At 42.5% G+C, this 18,526-nt stretch overlaps 1 protein-coding gene across 9 annotated transcripts in view; it reads left to right on the forward strand.

The window, feature by feature from the left end:
- Positions 1-18,526, forward strand: part of STRBP (spermatid perinuclear RNA binding protein) — a 307,353-nt gene that overhangs the window by 254,797 nt on the left and 34,030 nt on the right. For all 9 annotated transcript variants that reach the window (XM_033959926.1, XM_033959928.1, XM_033959924.1 and 6 more), the window contains exons 14-15: positions 4,957-5,091; positions 9,440-9,580. In XM_033959926.1, the coding sequence (XP_033815817.1) occupies positions 4,957-5,091; positions 9,440-9,580 (276 nt within the window). The remainder of the gene's footprint in view (positions 1-4,956; positions 5,092-9,439; positions 9,581-18,526) is intronic.

Genomic DNA, 18,526 nt, shown 5'->3' on the forward strand with positions numbered 1-18,526 from the left:
GACAACAATGACTAGAAGAAACACAAAGTCAGGAAACAGGTAAAGGACGCACCTGAGAATGATCATCCCAGTGAGGCACCCCATACAAGAGAGACTGGTGAAAGCGGGCCCAGGTGCGACTTCCATGCATTATATGGTCCCCTCTCTGGCCCTGACATGCAGCAGAGTGTGACCTGCGTGCCACTCCACACTCCTGCCTGCAAATTCGTCTTTCACGCACTCCCTTTTCTCACCCGTGCACCTTCACCTCGCTCTTCTTATCTTGCCACTCTTTCATTCACGCATTCCAAGCCTTGCCACACCTCTCACACACCCGAAGCCTCTCCTCTATAATATTTACCCAATATAATATTTACCCACAACAGTTCACAGTGCACCTATCCACCTCTAGCAGTGCACTAGTGTGCCGCAGCACACTGTTTTAAGAACCACTGGCTTAGATGTTCTCTTTGTTTTCAGGATTAATAAATATTGCATTATCCATTTGTTAAGGGTTGGCATTTAAAGCGCATGTTTAACTCATGTTTTCAAGTGATTTCTTTTTGAAATGGCTTCCAGTAGTTATTAGAGCTGAACCCAATTATTAATCATTTTGGAAAAAATTGAAAACTTTGAAATTTTATTTTTATATATAGTCTTTTAATGTGTTATTGTTCTTCCCAATTTTGCATTGGTCTCTTATTTTGAAAACTACATTGCACCTTTTGGGGATAAAGCATTTAATAAGCTCTGTATTGTGTTGAATTTCCTTGTTAATTGTGGTACAGTCTTTCCTGCTGTCCTGGTTGCAAAACCTGTCATTTCTAGTAGGCAGAACCTTTGGCAGTTTGATAAGGACATCTTCTTTGCTCATAGTCTTTTAACTTTGACCTTATTTCCTCCCAACTAGAGAATAAGGTACTGACAATTTTAATGCTCATTGGCAGTCTCTGCTTAACAATGATTTGGATTTTGTGCAGCTTTTTCACAAGCACACTTCTGTTAAATCTACTCCGGAGTTGTCATAACAGGTCTTTCATTCCAACCCGCAAACTGAGTATTGCAGAAATCCAACACTTTTTTCTCTCCTCTGCTCCTCCCACTTGGCAGAGGAGTACAGAACAGTTTTTATTTCTGCAAGCGAACCATGCAGAAGTCTTTCTGATCTGATCTGCTTTATTTTCCTTTTTTTCGCTTCAAGTTTGTCTTTTTCAGTGGCCCAAGTGCCTGGAGGCCCTTTGGAGGGTTCCCTGCCTGGGAAAGAACACAGTCTCATGACGCCGGACTGCTACTCCATAAGGCAAACTTAATATGGACTTGTGGAGCCAGCCTGCTGTGCGCCACTTTCAGAGCTCAGAGTCCGTCCTCCTGGGACCGTGCATGTCTTCTGACCATGTCAGAGGTTTAAGCGCAGGCTGGATGCGCCCTGTGTAATAGCCCTCGGGGTATCAGGGCACAAGCTGATTTTCCCACCCCTTGTCAGGGTGTGGAGGTCTCGGTCGGGGTCTGTTTGATTTGCAGCCCGAATATCCTGAAGATTGTGCTGTTTGGAGAAAAGCTGAGGTAGAGAATCCTCTCCCTTCACTTCATCTGCACAGGCAGAGCTGACTGACAGACATGGTGGAGACTGTAAATACAGCCCCATTACTTCCTATGGGAGAATTGGAGGGAGTCTGAAAATGGAGTGTAAGCCATTTCTGGAGATACGGGCCAGGTCTCCCATCCCAAAAAAACAAAAATAGCCAGTTTTTGAACTTCTAGGTAGTCTCCACAAGACATTTTAAGTGTGAATTTTCTGGTGGCAGCCATCTTGGATTTTTTGCCATGAATTTAAACTTCAAATTTCTGCCTCACAACCCCTAAATTTAGTTGAAATCGGCATGTGTGGATTGCGTCAGATTACTTGTGGAGGAATGTCCGTGTATTGTGTTTTGCGGCATGCGAGGAGAACAGGCGGGAGCTTTGAGCCTTGCCTCTTCAGTGTCCTCCAGGACTGGGGAGCCAAGTTGGGTCTAAGAAATTAGCAGGAAATCTCATCCTAAGTCTGTTTCTGGCTGTGATGCAAAACGCAGGCATAGAAAGTCCAGAGTCCTCTCACAGGCCCTTTCTGAGTCTCGCAAGTAGCAAATGTTAACCCTGATGTGTGGCTTTTCCTCGAAATTTGTTCTGTTCATGTGGAGAGCGTATTTCACAGGCGCAACCGATGGGCCAACTTCTATGTCAGGGCCTTCCCGTGTGGGGGGTCCTGTTTGAGCTCCCAGTTCCCCTGTCATCACAAATTCGAAGGTCTGCTCTGGCAAGCTGATTCCGTGGATACTGCATCTACCCTGGATGACCTGGATACTGGTTTGTGGTATGGTTAGCCAGCTGGTTTCTGAGAGCCCTGAGATGGGGAATGACTCCTCTGTTCACCGGCTTTTTAAGTCAGCTTCTATACATCATTTTATAGCGGATACCATAAAGGAACTGAATTTGGAGGCTCATCCCTCCACGTCTCAATGTACCATTATGAGTCATTCTAATACTCGGACGTCTTTTTTCCCGTCTTATCCTAGTTTTGGAGCAGTGGGAGCCTTAGGAGGCATCTTTTAGTCTGACTAAGACCATGGCTAAACTTTATCCCATGGCACTGGATTTTCAGCAGCTCTTTGAACAGCTGAAGGTGGATTCGGCAGTGGCTCATGTGACCAAGCGCACGTCCCTCCCCAGTGAAGGGAGTGTTATGCTGAAGAATCCTCAGGATCGCAGGATAAATCTGGTTCTGAGGAAACTTTTTGAGGTGGCTTCTTCGAGTATTAAGGCTGCTGAGGCTGCTTCCTTCGCAGTGCATGCTTGTCACACTAGGTTGCACAGTGATCCTGTAGAGGAGGATGATGCCTCTCCCCACCTGCTGATGGAAGGGGTTGACTATGTAACTTTTATGCCTTATATGACCTTATTTGAGTGTTAGGCAAGGTTTCAGTGTAATCTGTTTCAGCTCACAGAATTCTCTAGATCCGCCATTGGGCTTGAGATTCGACCTCTAAGGTGACTCTAAGCAGGCTCCCTTTCAAGGCAAGGTTCTGGATGACCTGATGGCCAGTAGGTAGACCGTCATCCTAAATCCCTTCTGGGTAACGAAACTCGACACGTTTCCAGGGGAGGTTGTGGCAATTTTCATCCCTCCCAAAGGTTTCGCCAAGGTTCCTCAGTCTCATCTAACTAGAGATTTTCTCAAAACTAAAGACGCTATTCCAGCCCTAGACACCAACAGGCTTCAGATTCTCGTACCAGCACCTCTAAAAAGTCACAATGATGCCGGGGTCTCAGCTGTGCCCCCTCGCATTGGAAGGCGGCTGACGGCATTCCCACAGGAGTGAGAACAGATCTCCTCAGACTAGTGAGTGCTGGACATTCGGGAAGAACAGCGATAGACTACTTCCGCCTTCCTCCAGATTTTTCTGGACTCTCCTGTGGGAAAGCCGGAAAAAGCACTGAAAGTTGAGACAACTCTGGCTGTCTCTCAAACCATCCTCTCCCAGTGTGTGGACTCATTTGCCATTCATTTTAAGGATACAATCTATCAGGTCTTTAGAGGTGTTCTTGGATGTTTCTTCAGCTCCCATGTTTCCAATGTAATGAGACTTTCTCTTTGTGCTTTAAGAATAGTTTAGTGGCTCTGCCTGTTCCTGGATTCTCAGGCTTTGAGCACAGTATTTAACACTAGCGTCATGAGTATGTTGGATTATTAATGTGCTCCTTGCTGGACTTTCATTGTATTCCATCTGTCATTTTCAACTCCTCCAGAACACTGCTGTAAAATTGCTTTACAGTTTTGTTAAAATCAATCACATCATGCCACTTTTGAATGAGCAGCCTTGGTACCCAGTTCAAGATTTAGGCCTTCTGCACTAGTATCCCCTCATATTTGTCCTCTGCTCTTCTGTCACTCCCCAACACACTATAACTGCACTCTTCCAACACCAATCTTCTTGTGCTCCCTCAATCAACTGAGGCTCATCTGTTCACATTCCATAGCTTTTGACTGCGTGGCTCCCATGCTGTAGAAACTACTTCTGCTGACCTCCAGAAAGAACCAGGTTGAAAATGGCTCTCAAGACCTGGTTGTTTAAATGGGCCTTATCTTAAAATTTGCACTTGCCTATTGTAGCAGCTTTATGGGCACCTGATTTCTTTCCCTTCACCTCTAGTGCATTCCTCCTGATCTGATGTTCCGTATTTCTTTGGTTATTTCTGATGTGCTATCCATTTGTTTTATGTATGAGACTTGGTTTGGTCAAGCCTTTTGGACTTTGTGTTAATGTTCCACTTTTTTTACTGCTGTTTTTGTAAACCACCACTTTGATGTATTTATAAAAAGTGGTATATCAAATGTTCTAAATAAATAAATCAGGTACTGTACTTGAAACACCTACCACATAGAAAATAGCACAGCCTTCCTTAAAGGTATCAAAGCCCATTTGGAGTAGGAGTGGTGGTTTTCGCTCCAGTGCTGAAATTGTCTTATGAATGGAAATGATTTCCAGTCAATTAAAATTGTTAATGCTCGTTACCTCCAAATTTATTCAGTTTGTTCTGCAAATTAAATTTAAATGATTACTGATATGGTCTTGTGTCAAAGATCTCATAGGGGCTCTTCAGCTTCATTCTAAAAACAGTAAATAAGAGTGGTATGAAACTTGTGTCCCAAGTAAAGTAATGTCCCTATCTAATCATAGTCTAAAAGGAAAAATAAGGGAGGTCTACCATTCATAGCACTACAACAGACATTCTCTGAAATCCATATAGCATTTGCATGATTTACTACTTAGCTTTAGTTTTTCTTCACATGAAATAACACTTTCCAAACTGAAGACATTTTTATTTCTGTTTCCTAGTAGAACATGAACACTAAAAGCAAGTCACTTCCACTGCTGCTTAGATAGACATTGATTCAGTTAAGTGTCCTTTCTTTCATCTCTTCCCTTGTGTAACTAGGTTAGAACTCAGGGTCCTATTCTTACTGCGAGTGGTAAAAACCCAGTGATGGAGCTTAATGAGAAAAGAAGAGGTCTCAAGTATGAGCTCATATCAGAGACTGGCGGGAGCCATGATAAACGCTTTGTAATGGAGGTGAGTGATCTGCTTAAAGCAATCATTTTATACAGTAGATTTAATTTTTCATGGGATGACTGACATTAGATTTTTGTTGCTTTTGGCACAGTTAAATGCAATATCCACTGCTACATTTTGTCATTTGATTGAAGGAGAAATGAAAGAGAATTGTGAATGATTTATTATGTTAAAAGTAGCAGCAGAAAACAGGTAGGGAACTATAATGCATCCCAAATTCAGGTTAGAATGATAAATCAGCATATGCATTCTTTCCAGGAAAGTCATTTACCGTATTTTCACGCATATAACGCACGCGTTATACACGATTTTTACAAACCGTTCATAACCTTGCACGTTATACGCATGAGTGCGTTTTACAACTTTTTTTTTACATAGTTCCCCCCCCCCCGACGTCCGATTCACCCCCCCCCCCCCCCCGCAGGACCGCTCGTACCCCCACCCCGAAGGACCGCTCGCACACACCCCCACCCCGAAGGACCGCTCGCATGCACTCGCACCCGCACCACCACCCCGAAGGACCGCTCACACCCCCACAGCCTCCCGACCCCCCCATCATGTAGAAGCTCCTACCATTGTCCTGCTGCTTCCTCTTGGCGGTCCCGGTCCTTCTGTGAGCCCTGCGTCTGCGCTGCTTCCTCTTCCGGCGGTCCCGCCCTTTCTCTGACGTCAGAGAAAGGGCGGGACCGCCGGAAGAGAAAGTAGCGCAGACGCAGGGCTCACAGAAGGGCCGGGACCGCCAAGAGGAAGCAGCAGGACAACGGTAGGAGCTTCTACATGATGGGGGGGGGCGGGAGGCTGTGGGGGTGCGAGCGGTCCTTCGGGGTGCGGGTGGGAGTGCGTGTGAGCGGTCCTTCGGGGTGGGGGTGCGTGTGTGCGAGCGGTCCTGCGGGGGGTGAATCGGACTTCGGGGGGGGCATCAGACTTTCAGGGTGGGGACAGGACTTCAAGGGGGAGAGGATAGTCGGGGCGGGCGAAAGGAGAGTTGGGGTGGCCAGAGGAGAGTCGGGGCGGGCGAAAGGAGAGTCGGGCGGCGACGGGAGAGTCGGGGCGGCATGCGCGGTATACGGGTGTGTGCGGTATATAAAAATTTATTTACATAAATTACAGTTTCCCGTGCGCTATACCCGTGTGCGTGTTTTACACGGGTGCGCGGTATATGAGTGAAAATACGGTACTGATCAGGACATAATAGAAAGCCTTTTCTTGCCCTGGTAGAAGTTTGCGAGCCATAAACTTCAAATTCAGTACTTAACAGTTTGGAAAGGTATATATTTGGGTATACTGGTTGTAGAGATAAAAGGTTTATTCTTAACATGGTAAAAGTTGGAACTATGAAGGATTTATTTTAATTTTTAGATTATTTTAGCTGTATTTTAGATGTAACTGCATTTTTGTATTTTGTTTCTGTGAACTGGCTTTGTACATTCTTATCGAATGAAAAGGCAGAAAACAAATTTTTTTAATTCGATTTGACCAATTTGAATCAACAGCTTTGCTGAGAAGGAGTACTATCCTTGGGCTATCATTTTTAAAGGAGAATATAGCAACAAAATTGAACATACTGGAATTGGGGGAATATGGGAGAATTTCATTAAAGACAGAAAAGGATAATATTGAGGTGGACAGTTTGCAGTAGTTGTATAGTCCCAAAACAGCCTTGGTTGTTTCAGCTCCACATTCTGTGGCTGCAGTTCCTCCCAATTAAAGTTTACATGCATCTTCTCTTACATCTCTTCTCTGAGCATTGTATTGTAAGATAAAACTTTACTACTCAGAATACTAAGATCTGTTTGAGGCCAGGGGCAGTTAAAGGGTGCAAACACTTAACAAGAAAAAATAGACCACAAAAAACATGGGACAGAAGCATTTTAGTGTTTAAAAACTTTTTATTAGAAACAGCCCCTGTTTTGGAATGTTTTATGAGCTGTTTGCTTCTGCAAATAATTTTGATAAATGGGATTAAAACTGCTTCTAGAATGAGTCTGCAGTATACAAGGATTGAAATGCATCGAGGGGTTCTGATGGTGTTCTGACTATAGACCCGACTGGAGGGAGAGTTCATGAAGTCATCAGAACCTCAGGAAAAGCATTTGTATCCTTGGTCACAGTTTGTCTTTTTTTTCTATTCTATATAATACAGGGATCCGTCTAGTTTGGTTATGTCTCTGCCCTCCCCTACAGTTCTTACCCAAGGTAACTTCGCTCCTTGACAGACCTTTTCCTGGACCTCAGTGGTAGATATATGGACTCCAAATTTTGGTTGTATGATACTTGAAAAGTTGATTTCAAAAATGCATTGTGAGCATGCCCAGTAATATTTGTGCTGTAATTCATTGGAGTGACATCACAACCGTGAATTTAAAAGTGTCATCTTGCACTTCACAGTAGTCCCATCACAACTGTGAATTACAATATTTTGTTGATACTGTATGGCTGTGAATTTTAAAGCGATTCATGCATTATCTACAGGGACACATGTTAAAATGTTTGAAGGGTGATGAGAGAGGGAGTTGGATATATATATAAATATGTAACCCTGGATGCACTGTAAAATGACAGCAACCCTGAGTTTCATACTTAATCAATGCCCTTGTATTACATGTATGAGTACTTAATTATAAATCACATTGTACTATCTTGATTTTCTGTCCATTTATCATGTTTTATGCCATTTCTTTCAAATTAGAAAACATCACTGATAATTTGTGCAAACTGGAATTACACCTCAGAATAAAATCTGATGCTTGACTGCAGTATAAATGAGTGTCCCTGTTATAGATACTGTATGTAGATGTGTGTGATACATAGATTACATCAAGGGTTTCTGCTTTCTAACATGTATTTGCCCAAAGTTTTGTATGAGAGCAATCTATCAATTTTTATTTTACCAATGCTTGATATCATTTTCCATCTCTCAAACCTTAATACTCTTCTTTCCAACATTCACCCCCTCAGCCTAATAGAAATTTCAAGTCAAATAATATTTCAATGGCAGAACTATTGAGAGAGAAACTGTAAATCAATTTTTTCCTGTTGTAAATCAATGTATTTTTGAACTGTTACCATAGCATTTTCCCCATCTACCCTCTATTCGCATTGAGTTTATAAAGAGCTTTAAGGTTTCAGGTGTTTTTTGCCCAGATCCTGGCTAAGCCAACACTTGGAGAATGGACTTGTTTAAAAAAAAAAAAAAAAAATTAGAAAATAATTTTAGTGCTCAGCCGAGTTCAATGCAGGTTGTGATAATTATCCCAGCATAAGAACTATTCAAATTTTTTGTTATATGCACAGGTCCATTCTTCATCAATAAGGACCGAAAACTACTTTTGGCTTTCACAGAACTTAAATCTACTTCAGCTTTTTCATGCTGCTAGCTGCAGTCTGGGTGTAAAAACAAAATGGATGGTTAGAGTGTTTTCTATCTTCTACTTTTTCCTTAATTTTGGGGAAAACAAACATCGTTTGATCAAAGAGTACTGGGTTTCTTGGGATATCTGAAGGACAGTTCTGCCTCTGGGCGAAATGTGGCCTTAAGTGTGTCATAATGCTCGAAAGCTTTATTGAATCACCTTACTTTTATGTTTCCATTCTTTAGTGGCAAAAGTTTTCCACTGTTGTCCTCCGAATCCTTGCATACTACTTTCATTTTATATATATATATACAGTGGTGCCTCGCATAACGAACGCCTCGCACAACGAACGCTGCACACAACGAACTTCATGTCTTGATTCACACAACGAACTTCGTTTCACACAACGAACTTCACACAACGAACTTCGTTTCACACAACGAAGTCGCCCGAGCTGCCGATGTATTGCATCCTTCCGCACAGGCACTGCAGGCAGTCGTTAGTCACTGCGCTTAACTGCCCTCTCTCACTGTATACAGTCGTCCTTTTAAGATAAACTCAATATTTTTTATATATCATGGCTTCTAAAAAAAGCAGGCAGGTGATTTCTGTTGAAATGAAACGGGAAATAATTAGAAGGAGTGAATGTGGGGTAAAACAGTGTGACCTCGTCAAAGAGTTTGGCCTCAGCAAGACCACCATTTTCACCATTTTGACAAATTTATCTTTTTTTATGTCATCTTAGCATATTTTATGCTGCAGAACGAATTATTTTTTTTAACATGTATTGTTATGGGAAAACGCGTTTCACATAACGAACTTTTCGCATAACAAACTTGCTCCTGGAACGAATTAAGTTCGTTGTGTGAGGCACCACTGTATCTATCTATATATATAAACATACATAATCATGTTCTATATGTATGTATGCTATGCCATAACATTTTTTAAAAATGTTAACAAAAAAGTGACAAGAAAGCTGTGTCTTATTTTAGGTGGAGGTGGATGGTCAGAAATTCAGAGGAGCAGGTCCAAATAAGAAGGTTGCAAAAGCAAGTGCTGCATTGGCTGCACTTGAGAAATTATTTTCTGGACCTAATGCAGCAAGCAATAAGAAAAAAAAGATTATCCCTCAGGTACAAGTTCAAAATACTTTGTTTTTTTTTTTAAGAGTGTATTTTTTTCCTGTTTATCTCTACTCCATGCCTTAACCATAATCTTTTAAATATGGAGACCCTGCTTTCACACTTTCGTAGTTTTGGTTCTCAAAGCATTTCTTCTCCCAACTTCACTTTAGGCACTAAAAGAGCAGATTATTTATTATGTGTTAACTATTGAGATCTGCCTGCTTAGTGACCTGAGAGACTGCTAATCTGAAAAATGAGTTTTAAGCACCTGATTATTCTTAAGAAAAATGTTCTTCCATTCTGCAGGATGTTTGTTATAGTGTTCTGGCCTCTGAAAATGCAATGCTGTTTTCCAAGAAGGAATGCTTCATCAGTTTGTTGCACTGTACTCTTTATTGTTTATTATCATTTGTTTAAAGGGTGTATAGGTGTGTGTATATATTTCTAGTGCAATAGGTGTGTCATTTTAGACAAGTGGGTAGTTTTCCCATAGTCACAAGCCTTGCAGAAGGGGTTCACTCTGGATTTTTTCTGTATCCATCCTACTTCCTGTATCCATAGGTGGCTCTGCTGCCACCTATGGTTTTTTCCTTCTGTATGCAAGCCTGAAGGAGTGTTTCATTTCTGCTCTGCCTTTTTCTTTATTTTAGTTGTTTTTTCCCAACTGTTTTCTTCAGTTTTTGGTGCTGTGAGCTTCCATGTTCGAGGGTTCGTCCCTGTGTAGCTTGGTCACCTACTGCTTGCAGAGGTTTGAGCACAAGCTATCAGGCATCCATAGGAGGCTCAGTGGTGTCTTGCAGAGTGCCAATGCATTTCACCCTCCCCCTTGATTTTTGCATGTTGCGGTCTACAGGGGTGAAGGCTCTGGCTGGCACCCTGAAGATTAAGCGCTGGAAGGATGTTTATCTGATGTAGTACTGTAATCTCTTCTCCCTGATCCAGCTACCTTTGGAGCTGAGGCAGGCTGCAGCATATTGCCAGCACAAGTTATAGTGAGTAAGGCTGTTACAGTCTGAGGAGAATCATTGGGGGGGGGGGGTTGTCTGTAAATCTGATTGCTAAAAGTTTCTGCATGTTCCCATGTGTTCCCTTAACCCTAAAAGGAAGATGGAAGGTCTAATAAATGTTGATTTGATGAATTATTTAGATAGGTTTGCTATTTTACATGAATCTTAGTCTGGTTTTTGCCCATATCATAGTACTGAAACAGTTTTGGCTTCTTTAGTTGATTATCTTCATCATTTATTTATTTTAGGGAAGAGTGCACTGATCTTACAGTTTGATTTAAGTAGTGTGTTTGATCTGGTCATGGAATTATGCTCAATTGTCTCGATGCAATAGGGATCTCAGGTGCATTTCCTTTAAAAAAAAAAAAAATCTTCAAACTACTGCAACATACAACCTATCAGATCTACTATGAAGAAGTATATTCTTAAATTTGGTGTAACATCTCTGGAGTCCCGCAGGGTGTTCTCCACTTTCCCCTTCACTTTTTAATACCTACTTGGTGTCTCTGGCTATTAAGCTATCAAAAGTTGAGCCTGAAGTTATATAGTTATACAGATATTACTATCACTATTCCTATCATTTCTTTATCATCAGATAGCCAGTATTTCACGTTATCTGTACTTGAGCTTGTAGAGCAATGAGCTAAAGAATTTAGATTAAATTAAACCCTGGAAAAACAAAAATCTTTTTGGCAAGTCCAAGAAATAGACTATTATTAAAATATTGGGAGTCGCTTTAGATTGATCATTAACCTGTGATGCTCAAATTGACACTTTGGTTAAAGAAAAGTTTCTTCATTTTGTGGAAACTTTGTACTATAAAATCTTATTTTGATTTTTCATCTCTCAGATCTTTGCAATCTTTGCAATCAGTGCAATCTTTGGTTCTAAGTATACTTAACTATTGTAATATCTATCTTAGATATTACAAGAAAACTTTTAAGAGGATGAGAATTATCAAAAATACAGCAGTGTGTTTAATTTTTAACTTGGAAAGCGAGAATAATTTTAAAATTTGTGTGTCTGTTATAAAACATTGTTTGGTTTTGCTCCAAGCTACCTCTTAAATCATTTTGATTTATCTGAAATTAATCGCCATACATATTTTCTTGTTCTCTTTCTTGATAGGACTTTATCTTTCCAAGCAGAGAAATGGAATAAGGGTTTAAGAGTCTTGATTTCAACTTCTCCTTCTTACAAGGCTTTTAGAAGATCATTGAAAACTTACCTGTTTGATAAATTTGTATAATGACATTTGTCAATTTTTTTAAGTGATTTTATCAAATTATGTATTTTGATATACTATCGCTATGTTTTCACAGTTTTTTTCTTGTGAACCACAATTAGCTGCGAGGTATTGCGGTATAAAAATAAAGTTTTTATAATCTTAAAATCTCTGTTTTTTTATTTTTGGTTTAGCTGTTTAAAGCATTTTTTGAGCCAAAATGCTGGCAGTGGCCATCTTAGATTTTTTCCTGATTTTTTTTTTTTTTTTTTTCTGAAAGGGGAATAAGCCCCTTGGTTTGGGCCTTTTTTCTTACTGGCCCTTGGAACGCTGATCGTCCTGCACAGAAGTTGCGGAGCCCAAGAGATGCAAGTTGGTGTCATTGGTACTGCCTAATAAGGCTTTTTCACCCTGAATTTATTAATTTGATGTGGAAAGCCTTTCAAGAGAACCTTCCTTTTAAGGAGAAGTCTGGCAGTGCTTCGGATACCACTCAAGGGGGAAGAGGCTCCCAGAGTGCCTCTACTTTGCCAACTGCATCTAGCCAGGATCTGGGAGACCTTTCTGAGGTTGATTTTGACAAAGATACTTCTCTTACTATACTATTGTTGTCTCAGGACACGCTCTTCCTGTTGGGGGATATAGGGTCGCAGTTCGACGCTTTAGAGCCTATGATGGTTCTTGATCCCAGAGATGAAACTACAGTTCTGCGCCAGTTGCCAGATAAGAAAATAAGAATTGCCGCTGCTGGGTCAGACCAGTGGTCCATTGTGCCCAGCAGTCCGCTCCCACCGTGGCCCATAGGTCAAAGATCAGTGCCCTGACTGAGTCTAGCCTTACCTCTGTACTTTATGGTTCAGCAGGAACTTGTCTAACTTTGTCTTAAATCCCTGGAGGGTGTTTTCCCCTATAACAGCCTCCGGAAGAGCATTCCAGTTTTCCACCACTCTCTGGGTGAAGAAGAACTTCCTTACGTTTGTACAGAATCTATCCCCTTTCAACTTTAGAGAGTGCCCTCTCGTTCTCCCTACCTTGGAGAGGGTGAACATCCTGTCTTTATCTACTAAGTCTATTCACTTCATTATCTTGAATGTTTCAATCATGTCCCCTCTCAGTCTCCTCTTTTCAAGGAAGAAGAGGCCCAGTTTCTCTAATCTCTCACTTTACGGCAACTCCTCCAGTCCCTTAACCATTTTAGTCACTCTTCTCTGGACCCTTTCGAGTAGTACCGTGTCATCCTTTAAGTACGGCGACCAGTGCTGGACGCAGTATTTCAGGTAGGGGCGTACCATGGTCCGGTACAGCGGCATGATAACCTTTTACGATCTGTTCATGAACCCCTTCTTAATCATTCCTAGCATTCTGTTTGCCCTTTTTGCCGCTGTTGTACATTGCGCGGATGGCTTGATTGACATGTCGACCAGTACTCCAAAGTCTCTTTCCTGGGGGGCCTCTCTGAGTACTGCACAGGACATCCTGTTACCGACATGCATCACCTTATACTTATCCAAGTTAAACCTCATTTGCCATGTCACAGCCCATTTCTCAAGCGTGTTTATGTCATATGGTAGGTCTTCGCAATCCTTTTGTGTCTTCACTATTCTGAATAACTTCGTATAGTCTGCAAATTTAATCACCTCGCTCATCATTTCAATTTCCAGGTCGTTTATAAATATGTTGAAGAGCATGGGTCCAAGCACCGAAAGCTGTGGCACTCCACTTGTGACGCTTTTCCAGTCCGAGTATTGTCCATTTACCCCCACTCTCTGTTTCCTGTTCGCCAACCAGTTTTTAATCCACGTGAGTATTTCACCCTCAATTCCATGGCTCGCAATTTTTCAAAGCAGTCTTTCATGTGGGATCTTGTTGAACGCCTTCTGAAAGTCCAGATATACAATGTTGACCGGATCACCCTTGTCTATCTGCCTGTTTACTCCCTCAAAGAAGTGCAGCAAGTTCATCAAGCAAAATCTTCCTTTACTGAAGCCTTGTTGGCTGGTCCTCATCAGATCGTATCTGTCAAGGTGGTCAACGATGCGGTCCTTTATCAGCGCCTCTACCATCTTTCCCGGTACCGAGGCCAGACTCACTGGTCTGTAGTTTCCTGGATCTCCCCTCGAACCTTTCCTGAAGGCCGGCATAAAATTCGCCATTTACCAGTCTTCCAGAAACCTTCCCGATTTAATCGACAGGTTGGTTATTAGTTGAAGCAGTTTATCTATAACCCCTTTCAGTTCCTTGATTATCCTCGGATGGATGCCAATGCAGTCGAGATTTATCATTTTTAAGCCTATCAATCTGCCTGCATACCTCTTCTAGACTGACCGTCAACTCAGTCAGTTTCCCGTCTTCGTTTCCTGCATATAGCCTGTCGGCTTCCGTTATGTTGTGGATATCCTCTTCGGTAAATACAGACACAAAAAATGTTTTCAGTTTGTCGGCTTTGTCCTCCTTTAGCACTCCCTTTATTCCATGGTCATCCAAAGGCCCCACCGCTTCCTTCGCAGGTTGTTTCCCCTTAATATATCTAAAAAACGACTTGAAGTTTTTTGTCTCCTTGGCTATTTTTTCCTCGTAGTCTCTTTTGGCCTCTCTCACCGCCTTATGGCACCTGCTTTGATGTTGCTTGTGCTTTTTCCAGTTTTCATCAATTTATGGCTTTTTCCATTCCTTAAACAAAGCCTTAAACAAAGATTTGGCTGCATAGTGACTGCCCATTATAACTGTGTCTCCATTCTTTACCTTATGTAAAGATCTGAATGTATTCATAACATTTGCTATACCAGGGTATTTGCTATAAAACGATTCCATTATATTTAAATGAAGCTTTTACCAAAATGTTTCTCAAAACCCCATGATAGAGGGTCCTAATGATACCATATTCTGTCACCCTGAAGCATATAAATCTTCAGGAAACAGGGCACCAGCAGGGAGATGTAGCACAGCAGAGATCTCATGACTCTGATCGCTTCTTTCACCGCTACAGTGAGCCACGCCGGTTCCTTGTGGGAAGTTTTCTGTGAGTAGGTTAGTTCTACATTGTTCCTCAATGTTTTTCTCAGTTGCCGTTATGCCTGTTTATTGCTTGTTCATGTGTTCTAGAGCAGCCTAGTTCAAGACTTGTTTGTGTTCCTGGGGATTTTCCCCCGTACCCCCTTATGATGGATTTGTTCAGGTATGGCTTTGGGACTTAACTGGATATGTTTTTTAGCTCTCAGGCTAATGAGGTGGAGCATGTGCTCAGAAAATCTGAGTTTGGATTTCTGCAACTCCTGGATTACGGGTTGGGATTGAACACCTAGCATATAGAATCAACAGGGACTAATGGAAAGAAGATTATCGAAGGTATAAACCTAATCTTCCAATTGTCATCATGTTTGGTTGCCTACTATATATGATTCTACAAGACTCCAAAAAAATATATGCCAGAGGAACTTCAAAAGACTCAACAGTGAGGCAAAGAAGGTCTAGGGGTTCCCACAGTGGTAGCGGTGAAGAAAAACAACTCGACTAACAAAATAAATGGCTAACTAAAATGAAGTGAAGTTAGGTGCCCTCAGTATGAAGGGACAGCGATGGGAGAATTTCTCCAACGCTACTCACATCAAGGTGGAGACAACCAAGCCCCCACCTACGCACCATCACCGGGCACCTAAGTGTGCTTTAAATCAAATGGTGCAATCACCATAACATAATAACATAATAAACAGTGAAAAAAGTGCATTCAAATACGGCTACCACTCTGGAAACCCCCCCCCAGCCAACTCCCAAAGCTGAAAGGAATTTTAGGGAAAAAGAGTACTTAGCTCAGTGAAAGTTGTAATCCAGGCGTCCAAAGTAAGGCAACGAACGCCACGAGAAGCCAGGTTCAACCGGCCTGGTTTCGGGAGCAAGTCCCTTCCTCAGGAACCTGTGATTCAAAAAGTCAAACACATGATCCAAGTCAGCTGGGACTTGCTCCCGAAACCAGGCCGGTTGAACCTGGCTTCTCGTGGCGTTCGTTGCCTTACTTTGGACGCCTGGATTACAACTTTCACTGAGCTAAGTACTCTTTTTCCCTAAAATTCCTTTCAGCTTTGGGAGTTGGCTGGGGGGGTTTCCAGAGTGGTAGCCGTATTTGAATGCACTTTTTTCACTGTTTATTATGTTATGGTGATTGCACCATTTGATGTAAAGCACACTTAGGTGCCCGGTGATGGTGTGTAGGTGGGGGCTTGGTTGTCTCCGCCTTGATGTGAGTAGCGTTGGAAAAATTCTCCCGTCGCTGTCCCTTCATACTGAGGGCACCTAACTTCACTCCATTTTAGTTAGCCATTTATTTTGTTAGTCGAGTTGTTTTTCTTCACCGCTACCACTGTGGGAACCCCTAAACCTTCTTTGCCTCACTGTTGAGTCTTTTGAAGTACTATATATGATTGGCATGTTGGAGAGTTAGCAACCGGTGTTTAAGCATAGGTGACTGGGACCTGTGCTGAGTGGTAGGTGCAGCTCTGGCCAAGTTGTTGTACAGACTGAATGGACTGACTGGGTCTTTATCTGCCATCATTTACTGTGTTACTGTATATTTACAGACTAATGCTTAGGGAGCTTAGACAGGTATTATAGTATGCATTTATAGTATACTAGTGTTTAAGCCCGTTACATTAACGGGTGCTAGAATATATGGCTGTCTGTCTTTCTTTCTTTATGTCTCTCTCCCTGCTCCTGTTTCTTTCTTCCTTTCTTTCTGTCTTTCTCCCTCCTGCAATTTTTTTCTCTCTCTCCCTGGCACCCTTTGCCTGTCTGTCTTTATTTCTGTGTCTCTCTGGTCCCCTGTCTGTCTTTATTTCTGTCTGTCTCTCTCCCTAGCCTCCTTTGTCTGTCTGTATTTCTTTCTGTGTCTCCCCCCCCCCCACTTTCCTTTGCAGAAGCAGCAGTGCTATTTCCCTTCCCCTCCAGATCCCTGTGAAGTAGTAGCAGCATTTCCCCCCACCCACCCCCCATTCCCTTCCCTCCCCCCCCCCACTTTCCTTTGCAGAAGCAGCAGCGGTATTTCTCTTTCCCTCCAGGTCCTTGCTGAAGCAGTAGCAGCATTTTCCCCCACCCCCCATTCCCTTCTCTCCCCCCCACTTTATTTTGCAGAAGCAGCTGTGATATTTCCCTTCCCCTCCAGATCTCTGAGAAGTAGTAGCAGCATTTTCCCCCACCCACCCCCCATTCCCTTCTCTCCCCTACCACCACTTTCCTTTGCAGAAGCAGCAGCGGTTTTCCCTTCCCCTCCAGGTCCCTGCTGAGTAGTAGAAACATTTTCCCCCACCCCCCATTCCCTTCTTACCTTGAGCTGCCTTGCTCCGTTCGGCCCCTCCCCCTTCCCTTCCCGTGTGCTGGCCTGCTGCGGCTGAAGGTTTTTTTCGGCGACTCCTCCTGTTAAAACGACCCCCCCCCCTCCCGCAACCGCTCCTGTTCAAAGCGGCCTGCTGAGGTTCGCGGCCGCTGTAACGAACCTCGCAGGCCGCTCTCCAACTCGGTAGCATGTTCCCTCTGACGCGATTGCGTCAGAGGGAACGTGCTACCATGTGGAGAGCGGCCTGCGAGGTTCGTTACAGCGGCCGCGAACCTCAGCAGGCCGCTTTGAACAGGAGCGGTAGCGGCTGTTGCAGGAGGATTGGGGGGGGAATTCGTGAGCGGCGGCAGGACCATGAGGCGGGATTGAGTTTTTTCGGCTTCCCCTATCTGGGGAAACCGCCGTGCCGAACTGAGCTGCGCGTGGGGCCGTAGTAAGCGCGGGGCATGCTGCAGTCTTGGCGGCCACGGACATACGGATCATGGAAGCACGCTGATAAGACTGCGCATGCGCCGCCTACGGTTTTATTATATAGATGCTAGTATTCTAAATTCATGCAATGAGCACACAAATGTTAGCGCCTAGTTTACAGCATTGCCTTTTATGTGTAGTTTTCTCCCAGGCAGTGCATTATTGCATAATATAAGAACTTGCATTTAACACCTATTTTATTATTGGAAGGTGTGTTGATGTGAAGCTTGGTGTGTGTGAATCATGCTACTTAATTCATTTGTCACAAGTTCACTGATTAAAATTCAGAGTCATGAGATCTCTGCTGTGCTACATCTCCCTGCTGGTGCCCTGTTGCCTGAAGATTTATATGCTTCAGGGTGACAGAATATGGTATCATTAGGACCCTCTATCATGGGGTTTTGAGAAACATTTTGGTAAAAGCTTCATTTAAATATAATGGAATCGTTTTATAGCAAATACCCTGGTATAGTAAATGTTATGAATACATTCAAATCTTTACATAAGGTAAAGAATGGAGACATAGTTATAATGGGCAGTCACTATGCAACCAAATCTATCATAATGAACAAGTGATATATTCAACAAGCGGTTTCATTGTTAAACAATCTCAATAAAAAGGAAAAACACAACATCCTGAACTCTGTAAGACAAAACTGATCTTAACAAGATACCCCTGAATGCTTTTGTTTGATAGCTTAAATATACAATGTATTTTTTATGATCATGTCTCAGAATAACGGCCAGACTGAACTCTCTCAGTATGATAAAACATTTTCCCTAATGCAACAACCACTGTGCACTAATTCACTGATCCCTTTCTATTAAATGCTAGTTAGTATAAGGGTGGAGAATCTTAAGAGGATATATTAGCTGATTAAAGGGTATCATTTAATTCCCATTCCTGAAAGTACATGACTCCCTATTAG

Source organism: Geotrypetes seraphini, chromosome 10, assembly GCF_902459505.1.
Source record: "Geotrypetes seraphini chromosome 10, aGeoSer1.1, whole genome shotgun sequence".
Taxonomy (NCBI): Eukaryota; Metazoa; Chordata; class Amphibia; order Gymnophiona; family Dermophiidae; genus Geotrypetes; species Geotrypetes seraphini.